At 33.4% G+C, this 18,647-nt stretch overlaps 3 protein-coding genes across 11 annotated transcripts in view; 2 read left to right on the top strand and 1 right to left on the bottom strand.

The window, feature by feature from the left end:
- The window catches only part of LOC106745214, a 37,175-nt gene extending 36,225 nt beyond the window's left edge, over nucleotides 1–950 (top strand). For all 5 annotated transcript variants that reach the window (XM_014620590.1, XM_014620589.1, XM_014620588.1 and 2 more), the window contains one exon: nucleotides 673–950. In XM_014620590.1, the coding sequence (XP_014476076.1) occupies nucleotides 673–906 (234 nt within the window). In that variant the 3' untranslated portion in view covers nucleotides 907–950. The remainder of the gene's footprint in view (nucleotides 1–672) is intronic.
- Nucleotides 951–3,089: 2,139 nt separating this feature from the next.
- Nucleotides 3,090–15,114, top strand: LOC106745234 (sodium-independent sulfate anion transporter-like). Of its 4 annotated transcripts, XM_014620649.1 has the most exons (11): nucleotides 3,090–4,001; nucleotides 6,993–7,188; nucleotides 7,714–7,934; nucleotides 8,005–8,182; nucleotides 9,165–9,329; nucleotides 10,140–10,301; nucleotides 10,801–10,941; nucleotides 11,958–12,103; nucleotides 12,748–12,918; nucleotides 13,460–13,616; nucleotides 14,244–15,114. In XM_014620649.1, exons 1-11 carry the CDS (start codon nucleotides 3,780–3,782, stop codon nucleotides 14,426–14,428), a joined length of 1,944 nt encoding a protein of 647 aa, XP_014476135.1. In that variant the 5' UTR covers nucleotides 3,090–3,779; the 3' UTR covers nucleotides 14,429–15,114. The 4 variants fall into 4 exon arrangements, with proteins under 4 accessions (XP_014476135.1, XP_014476137.1, XP_014476136.1 ...); XM_014620651.1 differs by lacking the exon at nucleotides 6,993–7,188; XM_014620650.1 differs by lacking the exon at nucleotides 9,165–9,329.
- Nucleotides 15,095–18,134, bottom strand: LOC106745236 (nucleolar protein 8-like). Of its 2 annotated transcripts, none has more exons than XM_014620653.1 (7): nucleotides 18,057–18,134; nucleotides 17,265–17,403; nucleotides 16,802–16,987; nucleotides 15,988–16,181; nucleotides 15,655–15,908; nucleotides 15,326–15,577; nucleotides 15,095–15,252 (listed from the first exon to the last, which is right to left on the bottom strand). In XM_014620653.1, exons 2-7 carry the CDS (start codon nucleotides 17,292–17,294, stop codon nucleotides 15,101–15,103), a joined length of 1,068 nt encoding a protein of 355 aa, XP_014476139.1. In that variant the 5' UTR covers nucleotides 17,295–17,403; nucleotides 18,057–18,134; the 3' UTR covers nucleotides 15,095–15,100. The 2 variants fall into 2 exon arrangements, with proteins under 2 accessions (XP_014476139.1, XP_014476140.1); XM_014620654.1 differs by lacking the exon at nucleotides 18,057–18,134 and adding an exon at nucleotides 17,884–17,917.
- Between the last annotated feature and the right edge of the window lie 513 nt (nucleotides 18,135–18,647).

Here is an 18,647-nt window from a genome sequence, read left to right as displayed (position 1 = left end):
AAAGTAAACATTTTTAATTGAGAATTATAATTGCAGTTTTTATTGACTTTTTTAATGAAAAAACTAAGATTTCAGAATTTTCATTCTAATCTTTTAAATTATGTATTAACATCAATCGAACATTCCTGTAATATTAAAAAATATTACATAACATTCTTAAAATATTGTAAGAATATTATTTTAATATTGAATAATATTCATATAATATTCTATTCTATATTACGCGCTTGTAGGGTAAATAATTAATCACTAACTTACCGGTATGAAATTTCTACAAGGATTTCATACATAATTGAGTATAATTATGCATAGTTACGTATATTTACATTACGATTACGTATGAAATATGTTTTTAATGGGGAATCATTGTAAATCCAAATGTGGTATTTTTACACACATAAACGTCTTAAAATGACACACATCTGACTATTTAAAAAAATGTTTTTGCCGATTTAGTTTACGTTCGTTTAAAACGTCTAATCGTGTTAAATTGACACGTTAAATTACGATGCGTTAAGTTAACACGTTCAAACTGTATTAAATGACGTGATTTAAAACGGCATCGTAACATGTGTAAGAAATGTGTAAGAAGAGCTTCAGCTAAAGGATTTGCAGTGATGGCGTAATATTTCTTGAGTAATTCTAATGTGAAAAATCATGTGATTCGCGCAGGTGTTCGACGATGTAGCTGTGGAGCTGACGATGGCGTTGCTGCAATACTTCAACGGCAGTCCCGCGGAGGAGCAGCTTTACGCATGCATGAAATCGCTGGCGCGTTTCACGCAGATCAGCAGCCAGGAAGTGCCGCAGCTCATACAAATGATAGGGCCCGAGCCAAACAAGTTCAGGGGAACTTCCGAGAGGGTTGACGAGCAGATCGATCAAGTCAACAAGAAGCTACGTTGAAATCGTTTATCGAACGTCCCTGTCATCGGCAGAAATACCGTGTTCTAAAACACAAGATGACAACAAAAATGAACACCCTTCCCTTTGTTACGTTGAAACGGATTTGGAGATTTTATCAATCTCTCTCTCTCTCTCACACACACACACACACACATGCACACATACACGCGTGCACGCGCGCGCGCTATGATTATGATTAGGACTATTATTAATTATTGTTGTCACTTTAATATTATTATTATTATTTTATTAATATTATTATTATTATTTTATTAATATTATTATTATTATACAACTACATTTGATTATTGTTGTTGTTGCTGCTGTTGTGGTGTCACGCGAGGTGCGGCGTATTTTCAGTCCTCTCCTTTTCACTTTTTTGTATTACGACAGGCACGATCTTCTCTCTCGTAGAGAATCAACATTGGCACGGCGCTTCGCTTTGATAAAAAAAAAAAAACAGATGGAAGCGAAAGACATTGCGCTGTGTAATGTAATTGACACACGCTCGATCCTGATGCCAATACGTCTGTATTTCCTGATATATCTATTCGTACTTGTGTAACACGAAATTCGGCGCAATAAAATCTCTAGATTAGCAATACATATCAAATAGCTGCGCGTCGTCGAACACGCTACCGCGCTCTCCGTTGATTACGGGTTCGCATTTCGCGCAACGCAAGAAGAGCGAGAACGCAGTCAATGCTTGAACCACCCTATAAACGCGTCATATTCCTAGAATGTTATGTGAATATTATTCAATATTAAAATAATGTTCCTGTAATATTCTAAGAAAGTTGTGTAATTTTGTTTTAATATTATTGGGATGTTCTGTTGATGTTATATGTCCATTTTATATAATATTTTTGGCATATTGTAAAAATATTCTTAGAATATTAAAAAAATAAAATAATAATATTACAGAAAAATATATATAAATAAAAAAGAAATATGTATATATGGGTCATTCCATGTGAAAGGGGTACGCTCAAAAATTAGATTTGATCGAAACCTATGGCAATCGGTAGTACTATTTTAGAAAACATTTGTCGAATTTTTTCGGATTTTTTGACCCTCACCATGAACTTCTATGGCTGTCATAAAATTCGAATTTTTGCTTCGACTACCAGTTTCTTAATTTTCGTCGTCGTCGTCGTGCCAATAAAAAAAATCTGAAACCATTGTAACTTTATAGCATTTTCCCGTAGAATCTGAAAAAAATATTTATAAAATTTTAGGAGGTAGTTTTCACCCTTATTTTGAGATTTTAAAGTTTAAAATCGAAATTTCGCAAAGTACGCCACCTTCGATTTTTTTTTGATTTTTTTATTTTATTCCTTTTTAAATTTGCTTTCGATTAAGTCATGTCTCATGATGGTAATCGACCTGAAACAGGCCCAACATAAGGCCCAAAGGCAAAAATCCACCTTTTCCCAAAAATCTGACTTCAGATTCGTTATCAACGACCTTCAAAACCTAAGAATACACCTCAAACCTGATTATGACCGTCTTGAGGGTTGAGATATAACGGTAAAAAAGTGGATTTTTGCCTTTGGGCCTTATGTTGGGCCTGTTCCAGGTCGATTACCATCATGAGACATGACTTAATCGAAAGCAAATTTAAAAAGGAATAAAATAAAAAAAACAAAAAAAAATCGAAGGTGGCGTACTTTGCGAAATTTCGATTTTAAACTTTAAAATCTCAAAATAAGGGTGAAAACTACCTCCTAAAATTTTATAAATATTTTTTTCAGATTCTACGGGAAAAATGCTATAAAGTTACAATAGTTTCAGATTTTTTTTATTGGCACGACGACGACGACGAGAATTAAGAAACTGGTAGTCGAAGTAAAAATTCGAATTTTATGACAGCCATAGAAGCTCATGGTGTGGGTCAAAAAATCCGAAAAAATTTGACAAATGTTTTCTAAAATAGTACTAACGATTGCCATAGGTTTCGATCAAATCTAATTTTTGAGCGTACCCCTTTCACATGGAATGACCCATATGCATAATTTTTTTTAGTATGAAACGTATTTTTACATGAAATTCATTCGATTTTATTTATACAGGGTGTTACAAACTAATCTCGATTGTTCCCGTGGTGTGCAGTAGAATGGGTGAAACTGAACAGAAAAGTCCTATACCATAAAAAACTACAATTATATGTTATATATATATGCACGTAGAGTTGAATATTTAAAAAATATATAATATTACAATATATAACAATAATTAATATTATTTTTTAAATCTTATTAGAAGCGGACATATAACCATCTGTTAATATTCCCGAAATATTACTCAATATTAAATAATATTACGCGCTTACGGAGAAAGCTAAGAGCGAAACTTTGCCGAACCGATCATTCTTTTCGCATCAATTTCATGAAGAGACGCCCACGTGCGAGAAGTTTCGTTGTGCGCTTCATTGTCTGTTCGTCTTGATTCGAACGCTAACAATTGTAAATAGACAGAAACTGCTGGAGGGAAGCCGCTCGTTAATACCCATCAATCCCGCGACGTCAAGGTTCTCCGCGCGCAAAGATCACTATCAGATTCAGTAAACAGCGTTTAAGATGCGCTTAAGGAAAACGCGTCAATCATTCGTGGGAGGACTCAGCGAGCGAAATTAAGCGAAGCTACTCTTCGGTCTCTGTATTTGTACGGAGCTTTAGGGATGTACACGGGCGTGTACGCGATAAGAATCCAAAAGCGCGCGCGGTAGAGTTTCGCTGCGACCGAGAGAGATCACGCGCGCGTATCTCGCGTGTAAATTATTTCCACTTGAGAGTTGAGTCGCACGCGGCGAGTGCGGACGGCGGATTCGTTGCTTTTTCTACGAGTGATATTCACCGTTTTCCGTATTTTGAATGATGTCCGTGGCTGCGAAGGCATCCGAAGTCGAGGAATGCTCACGGCCGACGAAGCGGAAGTGTCCTTCCGCGATGGCCAAGCACATGCCGATACTCGGCTGGTTACCGCAATACAGCCGAATGAAGGCCATGTCGGATCTCATCGCGGGCATCACTCTGGGCCTCACTATGATCCCGCAGAGTATAGCTTACGCAGCGCTGGCCGGCCTAACGGCCCAGGTATCGTAGCCTCTTCAGCTTTCTTCATCTTTGCTTTTCGCATCGATCTTTTTACCGGCTCGCTCGTTGCACGTGAAAAAAGTTGAGACGAAAAGAGGAGAGAAGTATGTTTGAGCGCAAAGTGCCCTATAAGCGTGTAATTTTCCCAGAATATTATACGAATACAATGTTAGTATTAATTGAATTGATTTATTTCATATTAATTGAATTAATTCAATAATCATTATTCGATATTAAAGTAATATTCTCTTATAATATTTGAAGAATATTATATGTATTACTTTTTTAATATTATAGGAATATCCTGTTGATGTTATTAATCCACATCGCATAATATTCTTAGTATATTGTACAAATGTTCTTAAAATATTGAAAAAGAAATAAAATAATAATAATATAGAAAAATATATATATGTATGTATGTATAATTTTTTAAATATAAAACGCATTTTTACACAAAGTTCTTTTAGCTTTATTTATGTAATGAAACAATTGGTATTTCGATACATTTAAAATAAACAAATTATAATTTTATATATTATATATATACACATAGAGTTGAATGTTTAAAAAATATATAACATTACAATAACATTAAATAAGATTATTTTTTTAAATATTATTAGGAATGGACATATAACCATCTATTAATATTCCAGAAATATTACTTAATATTAAATATTAAATATTACGCGCTTATAGAGTGGTTGTGTTACACTTGGGATTGGGAAAGTTACTTTACTTCATAAAAGTAACTCATTACTGTTATCGTAATTTTGTCCTTTATATCCCAAATCCCAAATAAGATCCTTCGTCCTTTTTGCGGTATGTGACTGCGCGTTATCGTGCAGCGGAATCACCTGTCTAGTTATATCGCCGGTAAAAAGTCTTTTCACAAATTTTATGAGTCACAAACTCTTTCATCCAAAGCGGAACAAATCACTTCGGTAGACCGAGCAGCATTTTTATTCAACTGGAATGCAAAAAGGATGCAATGCTTCTTTTCGAACAACATCGTGATAACTACTGTTTCCTGAAATTGTATCGGCAAGGCCGTCAACTATTATAGTGCTTCCTAAAGCTCAAGACCGCCATATAAGACAGGAAAAAAATTTACGTAGCTGGATAAGTAACTTGGTTTGACATTAAAGATAACAATTTGAGTTTTGTAACGTAGTTTATTTTTCGACATAACCCCCTTGAAGTTCAACGCACTTGCCCCAACGTATCTCTGGATCCCTTCGCGGAAGTAAGTTTCTTCGAGGCCCTCAAAATACTCGTTTACCTCCTGTATGACCTCTTCATTTGACCCAAATTTTTGTCTAGTCAAGAAAGTTTTGAGTTTCGGGAACAGATGTTAATCCGAGGAAGCTAAGTCAGGTGAATAGGCTGGATGCGGAAGTAGTTCAAATCGCAATTCGGTCAATTTTTGCTCAACGAAATAGCTTGAATGCGTCGGTGCATTGTTATAGTGGAACAACACCTTTTTTTTGGCGATTCTTAGACGTTTCTCCGCGATCTCTGCCTTTAATCGATCCAAAAGTAATGCATAGTATTTTCCAATAATGATTTTCCCCTTCTCGAGGTAGTCAATCAGGAGAATTCCTTTCGCATCCCAAAAAATTGGCGCCATCACCTTTCCAGCGGATGGAAGGCATTTCGTCTTTTTCGGTTTGCCTCGTGCGTTTCGACTATCGTTCTGTTTCCGGGATATAGTGGTGAATCCAAGTTTCGTCCATGGTTACAATATACCGCAAAAAATCCGCTGGCTTCTTTTTAACCCTTTCGCGGCGGAGTGCTCTGGAAAGAGTTGCGCTCTAAGCAGCCGATGCCAGATCGACCGCGCGGACCAAATACGCGAGTCGTTCCGAACGCAGTGTGTATATAATATTTGACTATGTAAAAAAAACCTTTGCACAAGAAGCGTATGCTGCTAGCACGTCAAAAACAACTTATTGGACATTAATGGCAGTTGTTGATAACAAACGAACAGCGCCTTCGTATGAAGAGAGCGGCTCCGGATGGGCGCCATCTGGCGCTGTTCGTTCACCGCGGGTAAATTTGCCTGAGCGCCGAACGGCGCTGTTCGCTGAGAATGAGCATCTATAGCTGAGCGCCTAAAGGCGCTGTTCGCCGCGAAAGGGTTAAATACTTGCAAACAGTTGGCTGATGTTCGCGTGCGAATTTGTTTTTGCTCTGATGTAAGCAAACGCGGCGTTCATCTTACGTTAAGTTTTTTCATATGCAATTCATTATGTAAAAATTATGAAGTGCTCAGTTGAGATGCCTGTGGCCTCTGCTACCTTGCGCACCTTCAATCATCTGTCAGCCAAAACCATATCATGGACTTTATCGATGATTTCTGGCGTGACAGCCGATTTCGAGGCTCCAGAACGTGGTGCATCTTCGATGCTTGTTCCGCCACGCTTGAATTCATTTGCCCAAAGTCAAACGGTTTCATAGGAAAGGCACGAGTCATCCAATGCAGAGGAAATCCTCTCATGAATTCCTTTCGCTGTTTTCCCTTTCAGCCAAAAAAAATTGAATCGCACCACGAATTCCAATATTATTTTTTCCATTTTTCACTGCTACTCGAAACACTTCTGTTTAAGCAACTGTCAAACAACAAATTACTGTCAGAATGACTTATGACCATAAAAAATTCATCCATAGGAAGGACGCTTTATGATCACATATACAGTCGCTGTCGCCCTCTATTAATATGCAAACCAAGTTACTTATCAAACCTTCGTAAATTCAAACCAGAGTTACAGGGCATTAAATGCAAAGGCACCGAATTAATTTGCACGTCTAAATACATCATGACTGCCACTTTTGAGCGTCGTTGCCGATCTATCGAATAATCGACGATCACGATGCATGAATATTGTAGGGTATAACGCACCTCGTCGAAAATTTTCCGCGTCGCCGAACCTGTTAAATGGGATTGCGTTAATAAAGTCTTCTGTACGTGATGAATGATGTTTGCAGTATGGCTTGTATTCTTGTTTCGTGGGCGGTTTTTTGTACATCGTCTTCGGCACCATCAAAGAAGTTTCAATCGGCCCGTCGTCCCTGATGGCTCTCATAACGCTGCAATACACGCGGGACATGCCAATTGAGTTCGTAGTGCTTCTGTGTTTCCTAGCCGGATGCGTGGAGCTCTTGATGGGCGTATTAAATTTAGGTTAATATCGCGATGTTTTCTTCATAACGGCTCAAATTTTAATGAACACTCGGGGTGTCAATTATACAGGGTGTCCCATGGTGCGCAAGTAGAACGAGTAAAACTGAGCGGAAAATTTCGATACTATTTTGTAAATAGCATGCAAAATTTCGAGTTATCAATGATTGAAAATGGTCATTTATAGAGGAGCTTCTTTAATTAATAACTGAAAAATTTGCGAATCATTTACAAACTGGTAAGGAACTTTTCTGTTCAAAGTGGCCACGAGAACTAAGATTGATTCGGGACACTCTGTATATCTCAAAATGTAGTGAGAATCAAAAGTAATATCAAAAAGTATATACAAGTGAATTTATCAAAATATTTATAATTTCGTTGGTCAGTATTTAGTGGATTTGCTCGCTTTTGTAATTCTCACTCTGTGTTTTAAAACACAATCGACACCTTTGCTCTCATTTTTTCCCCACACGTTTTATCATTCACGATTATTTAACATCGATAATCAACGTTGATCTCCTCCTGCAGGATTTTTGGTAGATTTTATATCGATACCAGTAACGTCGGGCTTCATCTCGGCGACGTCGATGATTATAATTATCGCCCAGTTGCAGGGCCTTCTGGGATTGAAATACAGATCGGTTAATATCATCGACAATTTGTACAAGTTGTGCAAAAACATCGGCAACATCAGACTGCCAGATCTTGCTCTCGGTATCTGTAGCATCTTGTTTCTTCTGCTTTTCAAAGTGAGTTTCGGAATTACATAGGTAAATTTATGATGATCGTAGAGGCGTGACGTAGAGTCTGTTTGCGTAGAAACTGAAAGACATCGACTGTCCTTGTGGGGGAGACAAGAGAAGCACTTCTAAAAACTCAGTAATGAAGAAAATACTGTGGTACTTCTCGATTGGTAGGAATGCTCTTATTGTTTGCATAACAACTGTGATAGCTTACCGACTTGAAACTACAGGATCCGCTACGTTTAGACTATCAGGTATTAACATATAATTACTTTATTATCGCTAGGAAATGGCACGACATGACGTGTTAAGTAATCGTAATAATGTAATGATATTTTGTTAGTGAAATAAATAAATAGTTGCTGAAAAAACAAGTAAAACATTTATCTTGATTCATTCAAGCCTATGGCTGGACCAATAAGATTGGCCAAGAAACAATCATTGAAAATAGAAGCGTGAAAAAACATTTCTGACATAAGAAGCACCCCTATAAGTGCGTAATATTATTTAATATTAAATAATATTTCTAGAATATATTAATAGATGCTTATATGTCCACTCTTAATAATATCTAAAAAATAATATTATTTAATGTTATTATAATATTATATATTTTTTAAATAGTCTCTATGTACATATATAATATATATAATTGTAGTTTTTTATTTCAAATGTATATTGTAATACCAATTGTTTTATTATATAAATAAAGTCGAAAGAATTTTGTATAAAAATATGTTTTATACTATAAAAATTACACACACACACACATATATATATTTATATTTTTTTATTTATATATATATTTTTTTATATTATTACTATTTTTTTATATTCTAAGAATATTTTTATAATATGCCAAGAATATTATATAAAGTGGACATATAACATCAATAAAACATTCCTATAATATTAAAAAATATTACATAATATTCTTAGATATTCCTAGGAATATTCTAGGGATATTACGTGTTTATAGGATATAAAATATATATATTTAAAAATAACACTTGCGATCGATTGATTTTGCGAAATACTGCGGAAACTGTCCCTTTGTTTTAATAATCAATAAACAGTTATAAAATTAATATGCTAAAATCACATTGTTAAGAAAAAGTCTGTACGTCATATTATAGTTATATATAATAGTTGTAGAGCGGAGGATTAGGTACAACGCGTTATTTTTTTCTCATGTTTATACAGAACATTTTAATATATTACATCGTTCTCTTGTAGGAAAAATCGAGTCTGGTCTGCCAACATTGTCGTTACCGCCCTTTTCAGCACAAGTGGGCAATCAAACTTACACGTTCCTCGACATGTGCGTCCATTATGGATCGGGCTTAGTGATACTCCCTATCATATCAGTCCTGGCGAACGTGGCGATAGCTAAAGCATTTGGTATCAACTCATTTAATTTCAAATCGAACCGTGGTTTACCGTCGATTATATAAGTTCGCCGCATAAAAATCTCACAGACTGAGATACCATTCCGAATACATTCCATAAGCATAAAACTATTACTAACCCAATAAGCGTGTAATATTCCTAGAATATTGTATGAATATTATTCAATATTAAAATAATATTCCTATAATATTTTAAGAAAGCTATATATTTTTTAATATTATAGGAATGTTCCATTGATATTGTATGTTCACTTCACATAATATTCTTGGTATATTATAAAAATGTTCTTAGAATATTGAAAACAAAATAAAATAATAATGTGGAAAAATATATATAAATAAAAAAGAAAAAAATATATATATAAATTTATAATATAAAATGTATTTTTACACAAAATTCTTTCGACTTTATTTATATAATAAAACAATTGGTATTGCAATACATTTGAAATAAAAAAAAACTACAATTATATATATTATATATATACATAGACTTGAATATTTAAAAAATATATAATATTGCAATAAATTAAATAATATTACTTGTTAAATATTATTAGGAGTAGACATATAACCATCCATTAATATTCCTTAAAAATATTCCTTAAAATGTTAAATAAAATATTAACAGAAATATTACTTAACATTAAATATTACTAGAATATTATTTGAATATTACGTTTAATATTCTAAGAATATACTTAGAATATATTGCTTAATATTAAGTAATATTACGCGCTTATAGGGAACTATCGTCTCTAATAAAGCTTTCGTACTTTTTCAACGAATTATCTCTTTGTAGCAATGGGCGCGAATGTAAACGCCACGCAAGAGATGCTGACACTCGGCCTCTGTAACATAGTCGGAAGCTTCGTATCGTCGATGCCGTCCACCGGTGCATTTACAAGGAGCGCAGTCAGTAATGCCAGTGGCGTGCAAACGCCTATGGCTGGTTTATATTCTGGTAATAATCACGAAAGAACGATATCAATCTTATTTTTCTTCGGGTCAAGGAAAGTAATTCGTTATCGTTATTTGTCACTTATATAATTAAATTTTTGTAATTTTTTTAGTATAAAATATATTTTTACACAAAATTATTTCAACTTATTTATATAATAAAACAATTGGTATAGCAATACACATTTTAAATAAAAAAAACAATTATATATTATATATATACACATAGAGTTAAATATTTAAAATATAATATTACAATAATATATTAAATAATATTATTTTTTTAATAGTATTAGGAGCGGAGACGTATAATCTATCAATATTCCAGAAGTATTATATATGTTAATAATATTGCTTAATATTAAATAATATNGGGGGGGGGGGGACATGTAATATGTTAATCCTGAAATGGTAGAGCGAGAGATATTACGTAAAATAGCAATGATGTAACGCACGTGACATGTGAGTACACAAGAGAAATCTAACCACTCTTTATTTCGTAGGTACTATGGCGTTGCTGGCACTGAACTATTTAACGCCATATTTTTATTATATTCCACGCGCCACGTTAGCGGCAGTGCTGATAACCGCGGTGATATTCATGATCGACCTGAAGATCATAAAGTTGCTCTGGAAAGGACGTAGTCAGTATTATTATTGCTGCTCTCCGTGTAACATGCTTGCGCTACAGAGAGCGATTTAAAATACCCATACAGTACAGCAAGATTGCAGATACATTGCAACAATATTTTTCTGCAAGATTGCAATATTGCAGGAATATTATGAAATTGTTGATGTGACATTGCAACAACAGCAAAAGTCCGCGCATAAAAATATTGCAATGTAACATTGTAGAAACATTGCAATATAATATACATGCAATAACACTTTTGTGATTTTTTAGGCTTCCGCGGTATGAATAAATACTGGACTTTGGCTTTTGAGTTAGCGCTGTATCCTTCATGGATTTGTTTCCGACATTTCTTGAACATTTAAGTTTATTTCTTCAGAATGAGTTGCGACCTGAGATCTGCAGGTTGATCTTGAGTCGTTTCTCATCCTGATGAAATGAACTAAAATGTTTACGAAACATCGGAAATCTACGAAGGGTACGGCGTTAACTCGGAAGTCAAATTAAATATTGTGTGTGTGTATATATGATATATATATATATATATATATATATATATATATATATATATAACTTATGGTTACGAGACTAAAAATTTATTGAGTGCAAAGGTCTTTCAATGTTTTAGTTCCAATATTGTAAATTCATAGTTTACATTATATATTTTGAATTTCAAAATAGTTTGAACACTCTTTTTTAACGCAATTTAGAATGTAATCGATAACCCAACTTAATGTACGTAATTAACTATAAATTTATTAAAATAATATTAACTATAAATTTTCAGTACTAATAACGAATATTGGAACATAGCCCGCAATGCATGCACCAATCACACATTGCAATATTATGCTATTTTAAAAATGTTTTGAAATATTGCTGCAACATTATCGAAGTAATATTGCAAAATAATATCTTTCTGCAATGTCTTTGCAATATTGCACTGCAATATGCAATGTTACAACATTGTATGGGTAGTGTCATCAGTGAAAACGCCACGATCTATCTGATATATTTACCTCCTTGTAGAGATGGACGCCGTTGCGGCGATAGGTACCTTCTTAAGCTGCTTATTCATCAGCGTCGAAATTGGGCTGCTTCTGGGCATTTTCTTCAATCTAGTCTTCTTCATCCGGCCATCAGCGAGACCAACTGTTCAAGTTATCAACCGTAAGGTCAGTAACCACAAAGTCGAAAAAGTAATCCTTTATCCCAACTAGAACCGAATTTGCCGTTTAGTAATCACGATCCACTAACAATTTGTTTTTCTCGTTGCGTGTAACGTACAAATATTTATTAACTGATTTCATCGACATATCGATATTTGAATGAAGCACATACTATTTTCATTTGAAACAAGGGATGATACATCAATTTTTAATAAAGAGAAAGTAACGAGATTTTGAGTTATTCAGCTTGACCTGCTGCCATTCGGATCATAAATATTTTGCTTTGTTTGTATATTATTACATACTCTATAAATGCATAATATTCCTAGAATATTATATGAATATTACTCAATATTATAATAATATTCTTATAATATTCTAAGAATATTATGTAATATTTTTTCTAAGTTAAAATGAGGTACCCTATATTTATATATTACGCGCTTGTAAGGTTAATTCTTATCGTAGCATTAAGTCTTGACATCATGCGTTTTAATACAATATTCTTCAAATAGTGAAGCTAATAATCGCACCTGTAATGTGTTTGTACAGCTTGCTTGACATATTGAATATTTAATTACTACAAGTTCGTCGACCATAAAGATAATATGGTCTCTTTCTTTACACATCGCACATTTGTATTTTTCCAGACTGACTTAGGAAATAAGTACGTAATGTTGGAGCTCGACACATGTTTATATTATCCCGCGGTAGCTTCCTTTATTGACAAAGTGATGACTATAGTAAGAAACGAGGGAAGCGATGTGTCGTTGATCGTGAATTGTGAAAGATTCGTCGACATCGATTACACTTCAATCAAGGTAATCTGTATAACACGAATATGTATATAATTCTTTGAAAATTTGATGATTTATATATATATATATATATATATATATGATTATTACGATATATATATAGGATGATCCACTTAAATCGAACATTTGAATTATTTTGCATGTTTTTGACAATGAAAAAATGTCTGAAGAAAAAGTTGCACCGCTTGAGAGAGCAATTGTGATGAAAAAAAATTTTTTCCAAGTAATTTTTTCAGAGATTTTAAGGTCAAGATTATTTTTTCTAATAGAATAACGTTTTTGTTTACACGATTTTACAGCTGGCGGCGAGAGAAGTTCAGCGACCTATGAAAAAATAATAACTTTAATAATTTTAAACATGCAAAGTTATATATGTTTAAAGAAAACAGGAAAGTCAAATATTTGTGTTCTTGAACACTGAAATTCTTGAAAATCTCCTAATTTAAATCCTCTAAACTTTTATTTCGTGGACAATCTTAAAAACATTGTTTATATAATTGACTTTAGAAATGTTTTTATAAAGTATTCGTAATTCTTGCGACAGGGAATCGAAATGCTATCGACAAGGCTGAACCATAAGATAAATCGATTTTGGCTGCTGAATCTTAATTCCGACATCGTAAGACGTATCAATATACTCGCCGATAACAAATATATTCGTCTGATCGGAAATGAAGAGAATATCAAGGATGTTCTTCATGGTATACATATATATATGAATAATTTATTATATTACACAATCATTTGATAGTATTACACAATCATATAATTAATTATATTTATTAATTATAATAAATAATTACACGAAAGCACTTTACATATGGTAAATTTTTTTATCGTTTTCGACAAAAAATAAATGACGAAGAAAATTATTTCTTTCAAAGGGGCAATATGTCATAAAAAAATAATTTTTCTCAAAGTCATATTTTTTGAAATCTCAAAATTATAACCGTTCTTTATAGGATGACCTATTTTTGTCACTATGTTGTCGTAACTATTAGAGATATGTTTGCAAATAGGTTCAGCCATAGACATATAGATTCAGCTAACACGAGTGAGAAAAGAGTGAAATTAGCAAAATGTAAAATTATCGGTGCCGCAATTCGTATCTCCTACCGGTAAATCAGTTTCAGAGATTGAGTAGATATTATTATTACCTCGGATAAGAAGTATTTTATAATGACTAAATAAATAAGTAAAAAGCCGAAAATTAAGACGAAGAAAAAAAGGCAATCACATTTTTCACTATTTTTTCATATCATCAAAAACAATATTTAAGATGTTCAAATTAAATGGGACACAATGTATATTGATTGCTCTTTTTCCAGAGAATGATGCGTTGTTATCTAACGGAGAGTTTGAAAACTCTATCGATGTAGGAATGAAGAAAATGGTAGAGATAAAATACTCGAGTCATGAGGATTTTTTAAATTTGAATCCGCAACCGGAGAACTCTGAAATCATTGCCGAAGACATGACAGCAATGTTGCCCACCAAATCAAGAATACAATAACCACACGAGAGCAACTTGGTTCTAATTAAATTAAATTTATAATTATGGATATAGAGATAATTATAGAAACGATTATATCTATAATAAAAATTCCATATTTAAAAGTTTAGAACGAAAAATGCGGAAACATTTAATCGTAAGTTTAAATAAATACACATAGATAAAAATATATATGAAATGAATAAGATATTTGAAATTCTTCAAAAATGACACGATAAGTCTGGTCGTAAATAAATCATTATTTGTTGATAATTTCTTGTCTATTTGAAATTTTTTCTTATACATAATCTTATTTCTTCACGGAAGATTCAAGATTTCTACAGGAAAAAAATACCCAACGAGAAATGACTTATTGAATTGATATCGAAAATATATATCAAATATCGGTTAAAATATTCATCGATTTCGATGCATTTCTATTACAACTTTTAATGAATTTTCGACCCTCAAAATAATTCAATTTCAACTCAATGTCAATGATTCAATTTCGATTCAATATCAACGATTACGTACAGATTATCGTGCCCCTCCGATGCTACCAATGATAACATTTTTTTCTTCAAATGCCTTGTTTTCGACATATTTAACCGTTTCAGGATTTTTGGAACACACTATAGATCGCATACCGCAAGTCTATTAATTTAGGATCAAAATATAATGGGGAAATATTTATTACGATCTTTTTATTTTCTTTTTCTTATTCCATGGCTGATATTTTCTTTCATTTCTACGAATTTTCGTGCGTATGATAACTTTCAATTTGCGCCTCAAATTCTTGAATTCCTCACTTGAAGTAACCTTTACGTCGAAGAATCTCACAGCCTCTGAAAATAGATTTGTCCGGTTCATCTCGGGCGTAAACGACGCTTCTGCTATTTCAACGATCCACATACATACCGTTAAATCGTACATCGTCGTTTCTAAAGAAAAGAATATTTCCATATTCGAACAGATCATTTATACGATTATCGTTCTCAGACTGTTCGACAACTCGTTCATCAAATCTCTCGTTCAAATCTTCGTTATCAGACAAATCGTGCTTGAACGCATTCCTCGCGCTAAAATGAAACCGCACGTCCTTGTCATTTCTCATCGTGGATACACCAGAATTCGCAATATCGCAGTTTCTCGTGTCACGATCATCGATGTCTGAATATACAAAAATGTGAGAAATCATCGAAATAACGTGATAAAAACATAAATATATTTGATCTTGAAATAAATACTCATGTCGTTTTCCTCTCTCCCGCATGCTTTCAACAAACTAAATCTCTCATTCTGCTTTAAACTTCGCGTCAAAGTGTCAGAGACGGTGTAATAAACATCTTTCGGCACTTCTGCGGCCGTAGATTCCTCGATTTTCGCTTTCTCACGTTTCTTTTGCTTGGCGCTTCTTTCCTTCGTTTCTGATTGCACAGTTTTCACTTCGTATTCGCAGTGTCTTTTTTCAGCTGGATCGTAACGTATCATCAATTCTTTCCTGTAAATTTTACGATTATATACATGATTATAATACGTCATTTATCGTTTAAAAGCTTCGCACTTCTACGTATTCTTACTTAGATGCCTTTGCTTCTTGATTTTTCATTGAAAAGGGCATTCCCAAGACATCTTTCAGTATATCCAATTCCCTCTCCTTCTCTTTCTGCAAATCACACTCCTCAGCACCAGTGATAACCTCAGTCTCATCCTGATGATTATCTTCTGCAAAACGTCCGTCCAAAGTAAATCGTGCGTCGTGGCCGAGAATAATCTGTTACCATAAAAAAAAAATTGTATAAACAAAAATAATTATGTTCTCTCACTTCGTGCCAATGATTGAAAAGCATTTCACTACATTAATAGAATTTACAATGTTTAAATTATACTTATTAAAATGATTTCCGTAGGCTTCAAAATTATCACGGGAAGAATAGTTTTAAGCTTAACAGCAATATCAAGTTGCTATTTATTTTAGTCGTGTAAGAATACTATTATATTCAATTGTACTTCTGATGGAACACCAAGTAGTACTCCATCAGAAGTATAATTGAATATAAAAATATTTTTATGTGACTAAATATGTCAGTAGATATTATTTGATCATCAGTAAATACTAGCAATTTAAATTTGACACTAGCAAAAGAACCCTACAAATTAAGACACACAGATCTGAAGCAAACTTTAACGGTATGTAGGGAGCTTTCAAGTACAGATCCAAAATATTAAATATCACAGATCTTAAATATTAAAGTTTTTAATTTAATTCTTTCCTTGGATAAAGTGAACTGAAATATTCACAAGAAACACTAGAAACAATTCAACAAAAAAATGTGACTTCAATTCGGCAAACAAAATGAACATAAATGTAACACATAAATATGTAATACTAACCTTTTTACGTTTCTTGGTGTTGAATGTATCCTCATTCCATAAATTCTCATTATCGTCAACATCTTCATTATGATCATCATCTTCAAACAAATTCACCTTTTCCTCTCTTTTCGTTTTTGGATCTTGATGTGTGTGTTTGCCAAAGTCATCGTCAAAAATGATTCTCTTATTACCTGTTCCGTCATGCTGTTAAAGTAATATTCGTATGAACGAAACAAATTATCGAATGATAGATATTATTGATCGGTTCTTTTTAGTTGGACTGACTGCAATAGTTCAAGAAATTTATACACTGCAATAGTTCAAGAAATTTATACACAACGCAAAGCATAAAAATCTCATATACTTCGATATGTATGTACATTTTTTGAAATAATGCAACCAAGTAAAGTTAAGGTGAAAAACGGACCAAAAATAAATGTATAATTATATATATATAATTATAATGAATAAATCTACTTACTGAGCGCGAATATGGCATGGTAGATAGCATACCGGAACAATTTAACTACACACAGTTGCAACAGTAGCTGCAGTTTCTTTGATGTCAGTGGTCATTGTGGTTCACGTGACTGTCAGCCATGTTGTAGGTTGTACGGGCGCTGAATTAGAACGACATGAAGAGCGTGTGTACTACTGGTGAGACGTAGTACTACTTCTATTCATATTATTAAGCCAGCGGCACACAATAGGTCTGTTCGTTTTCGCTGCACCGCTGAAGCACCTCTAGTGCAATAAGTTGAAGTGAGAAAGCATATACTTGTCTCGCGAAAACGAACAGACCTATATTTATTTTCGTGCTATATTGCTTGCTGGGTGGAAATATTGCGTTTTGTTTGGTATATTGTCACCCATTTCAAATGCACAATCAGAACGCAATATTTCTATCCAGCAAGCAATGCAGCGCGAAAATAAGCATCGTGTGCCTCTGGTTTTCAAGGACTTGAGAGTTCCATACATCACATGCAAAGAACATACTGAATATCACAATAATTAGAATTATTTATTTACAAGCTCTTAAGATCTATAAATATTAATATCATTGTGTATATGTGATCACTTTTTACGTAACCTTAACATACTTTTCACTATCCTTCGGAAATCGAAAAGAACTTATTTCATTTTCTCTTCGTCTAGAAATATTTTTGCATGTAACAAACGTACACGAGATACCACCTCTTGCATTCATTTTGTATTACAATTATAGTATAAATATTTTTAAATGTGTTATACACTCAGCTGTTCTGTCACTCACCGGTATCGCTATAGGTCTGTTCTTTTTGGCTGCACTACTAAACTCGTACGATAAGTTAGAATGAGACAAATATATTTTATCTCGCTCGAACTAATTGCACCAGTTCAGCAGTGTAGCTAAACAGAACAGACTTCATATGACAATCCGCCATATTCTTGGTTGTACAACCACGCATGCGCAAAAGAAAATCGAGCCCTCAATTTCCTAGCACTGTCGCAACTGTATGTAGTTAAACTGTGACCGGGTACAATTTCGGAAATACAACGATCCGATAGCCAATAGAAGAATGTGTTTTCTAAGAACATTAATGTTCCTAGTAAGTAATTAAAAAAAATGAAATCTTGATACATCCACGAGATTTAGCTGCATCTGTTGAATGATCAAATCGCTGAATAAAAGAACGCACCCTTATTGTAGACCAGGGTTTAAACGGGGTCTACAATGAAAATTTAAGGCGTAAAACTTGAGAAATTGGTCAATTACAGTCGAATTATAGAAAAAACGTCATTGTTATGATTGGTCAATTTTTTAATTTTACATTTTAAATTTTTATTGTAAATCTCGCTTTGTGGCTACAATAATTCATAATGG

Source organism: Dinoponera quadriceps, unplaced genomic scaffold (assembly GCF_001313825.1).
Source record: "Dinoponera quadriceps isolate SergipeBrazil2010 unplaced genomic scaffold, ASM131382v1 scaffold1270, whole genome shotgun sequence".
Taxonomy (NCBI): Eukaryota; Metazoa; Arthropoda; class Insecta; order Hymenoptera; family Formicidae; genus Dinoponera; species Dinoponera quadriceps.
Note: the sequence above shows the minus strand (reverse complement) of the source record. Positions and strands in the feature narration are given on the sequence as shown.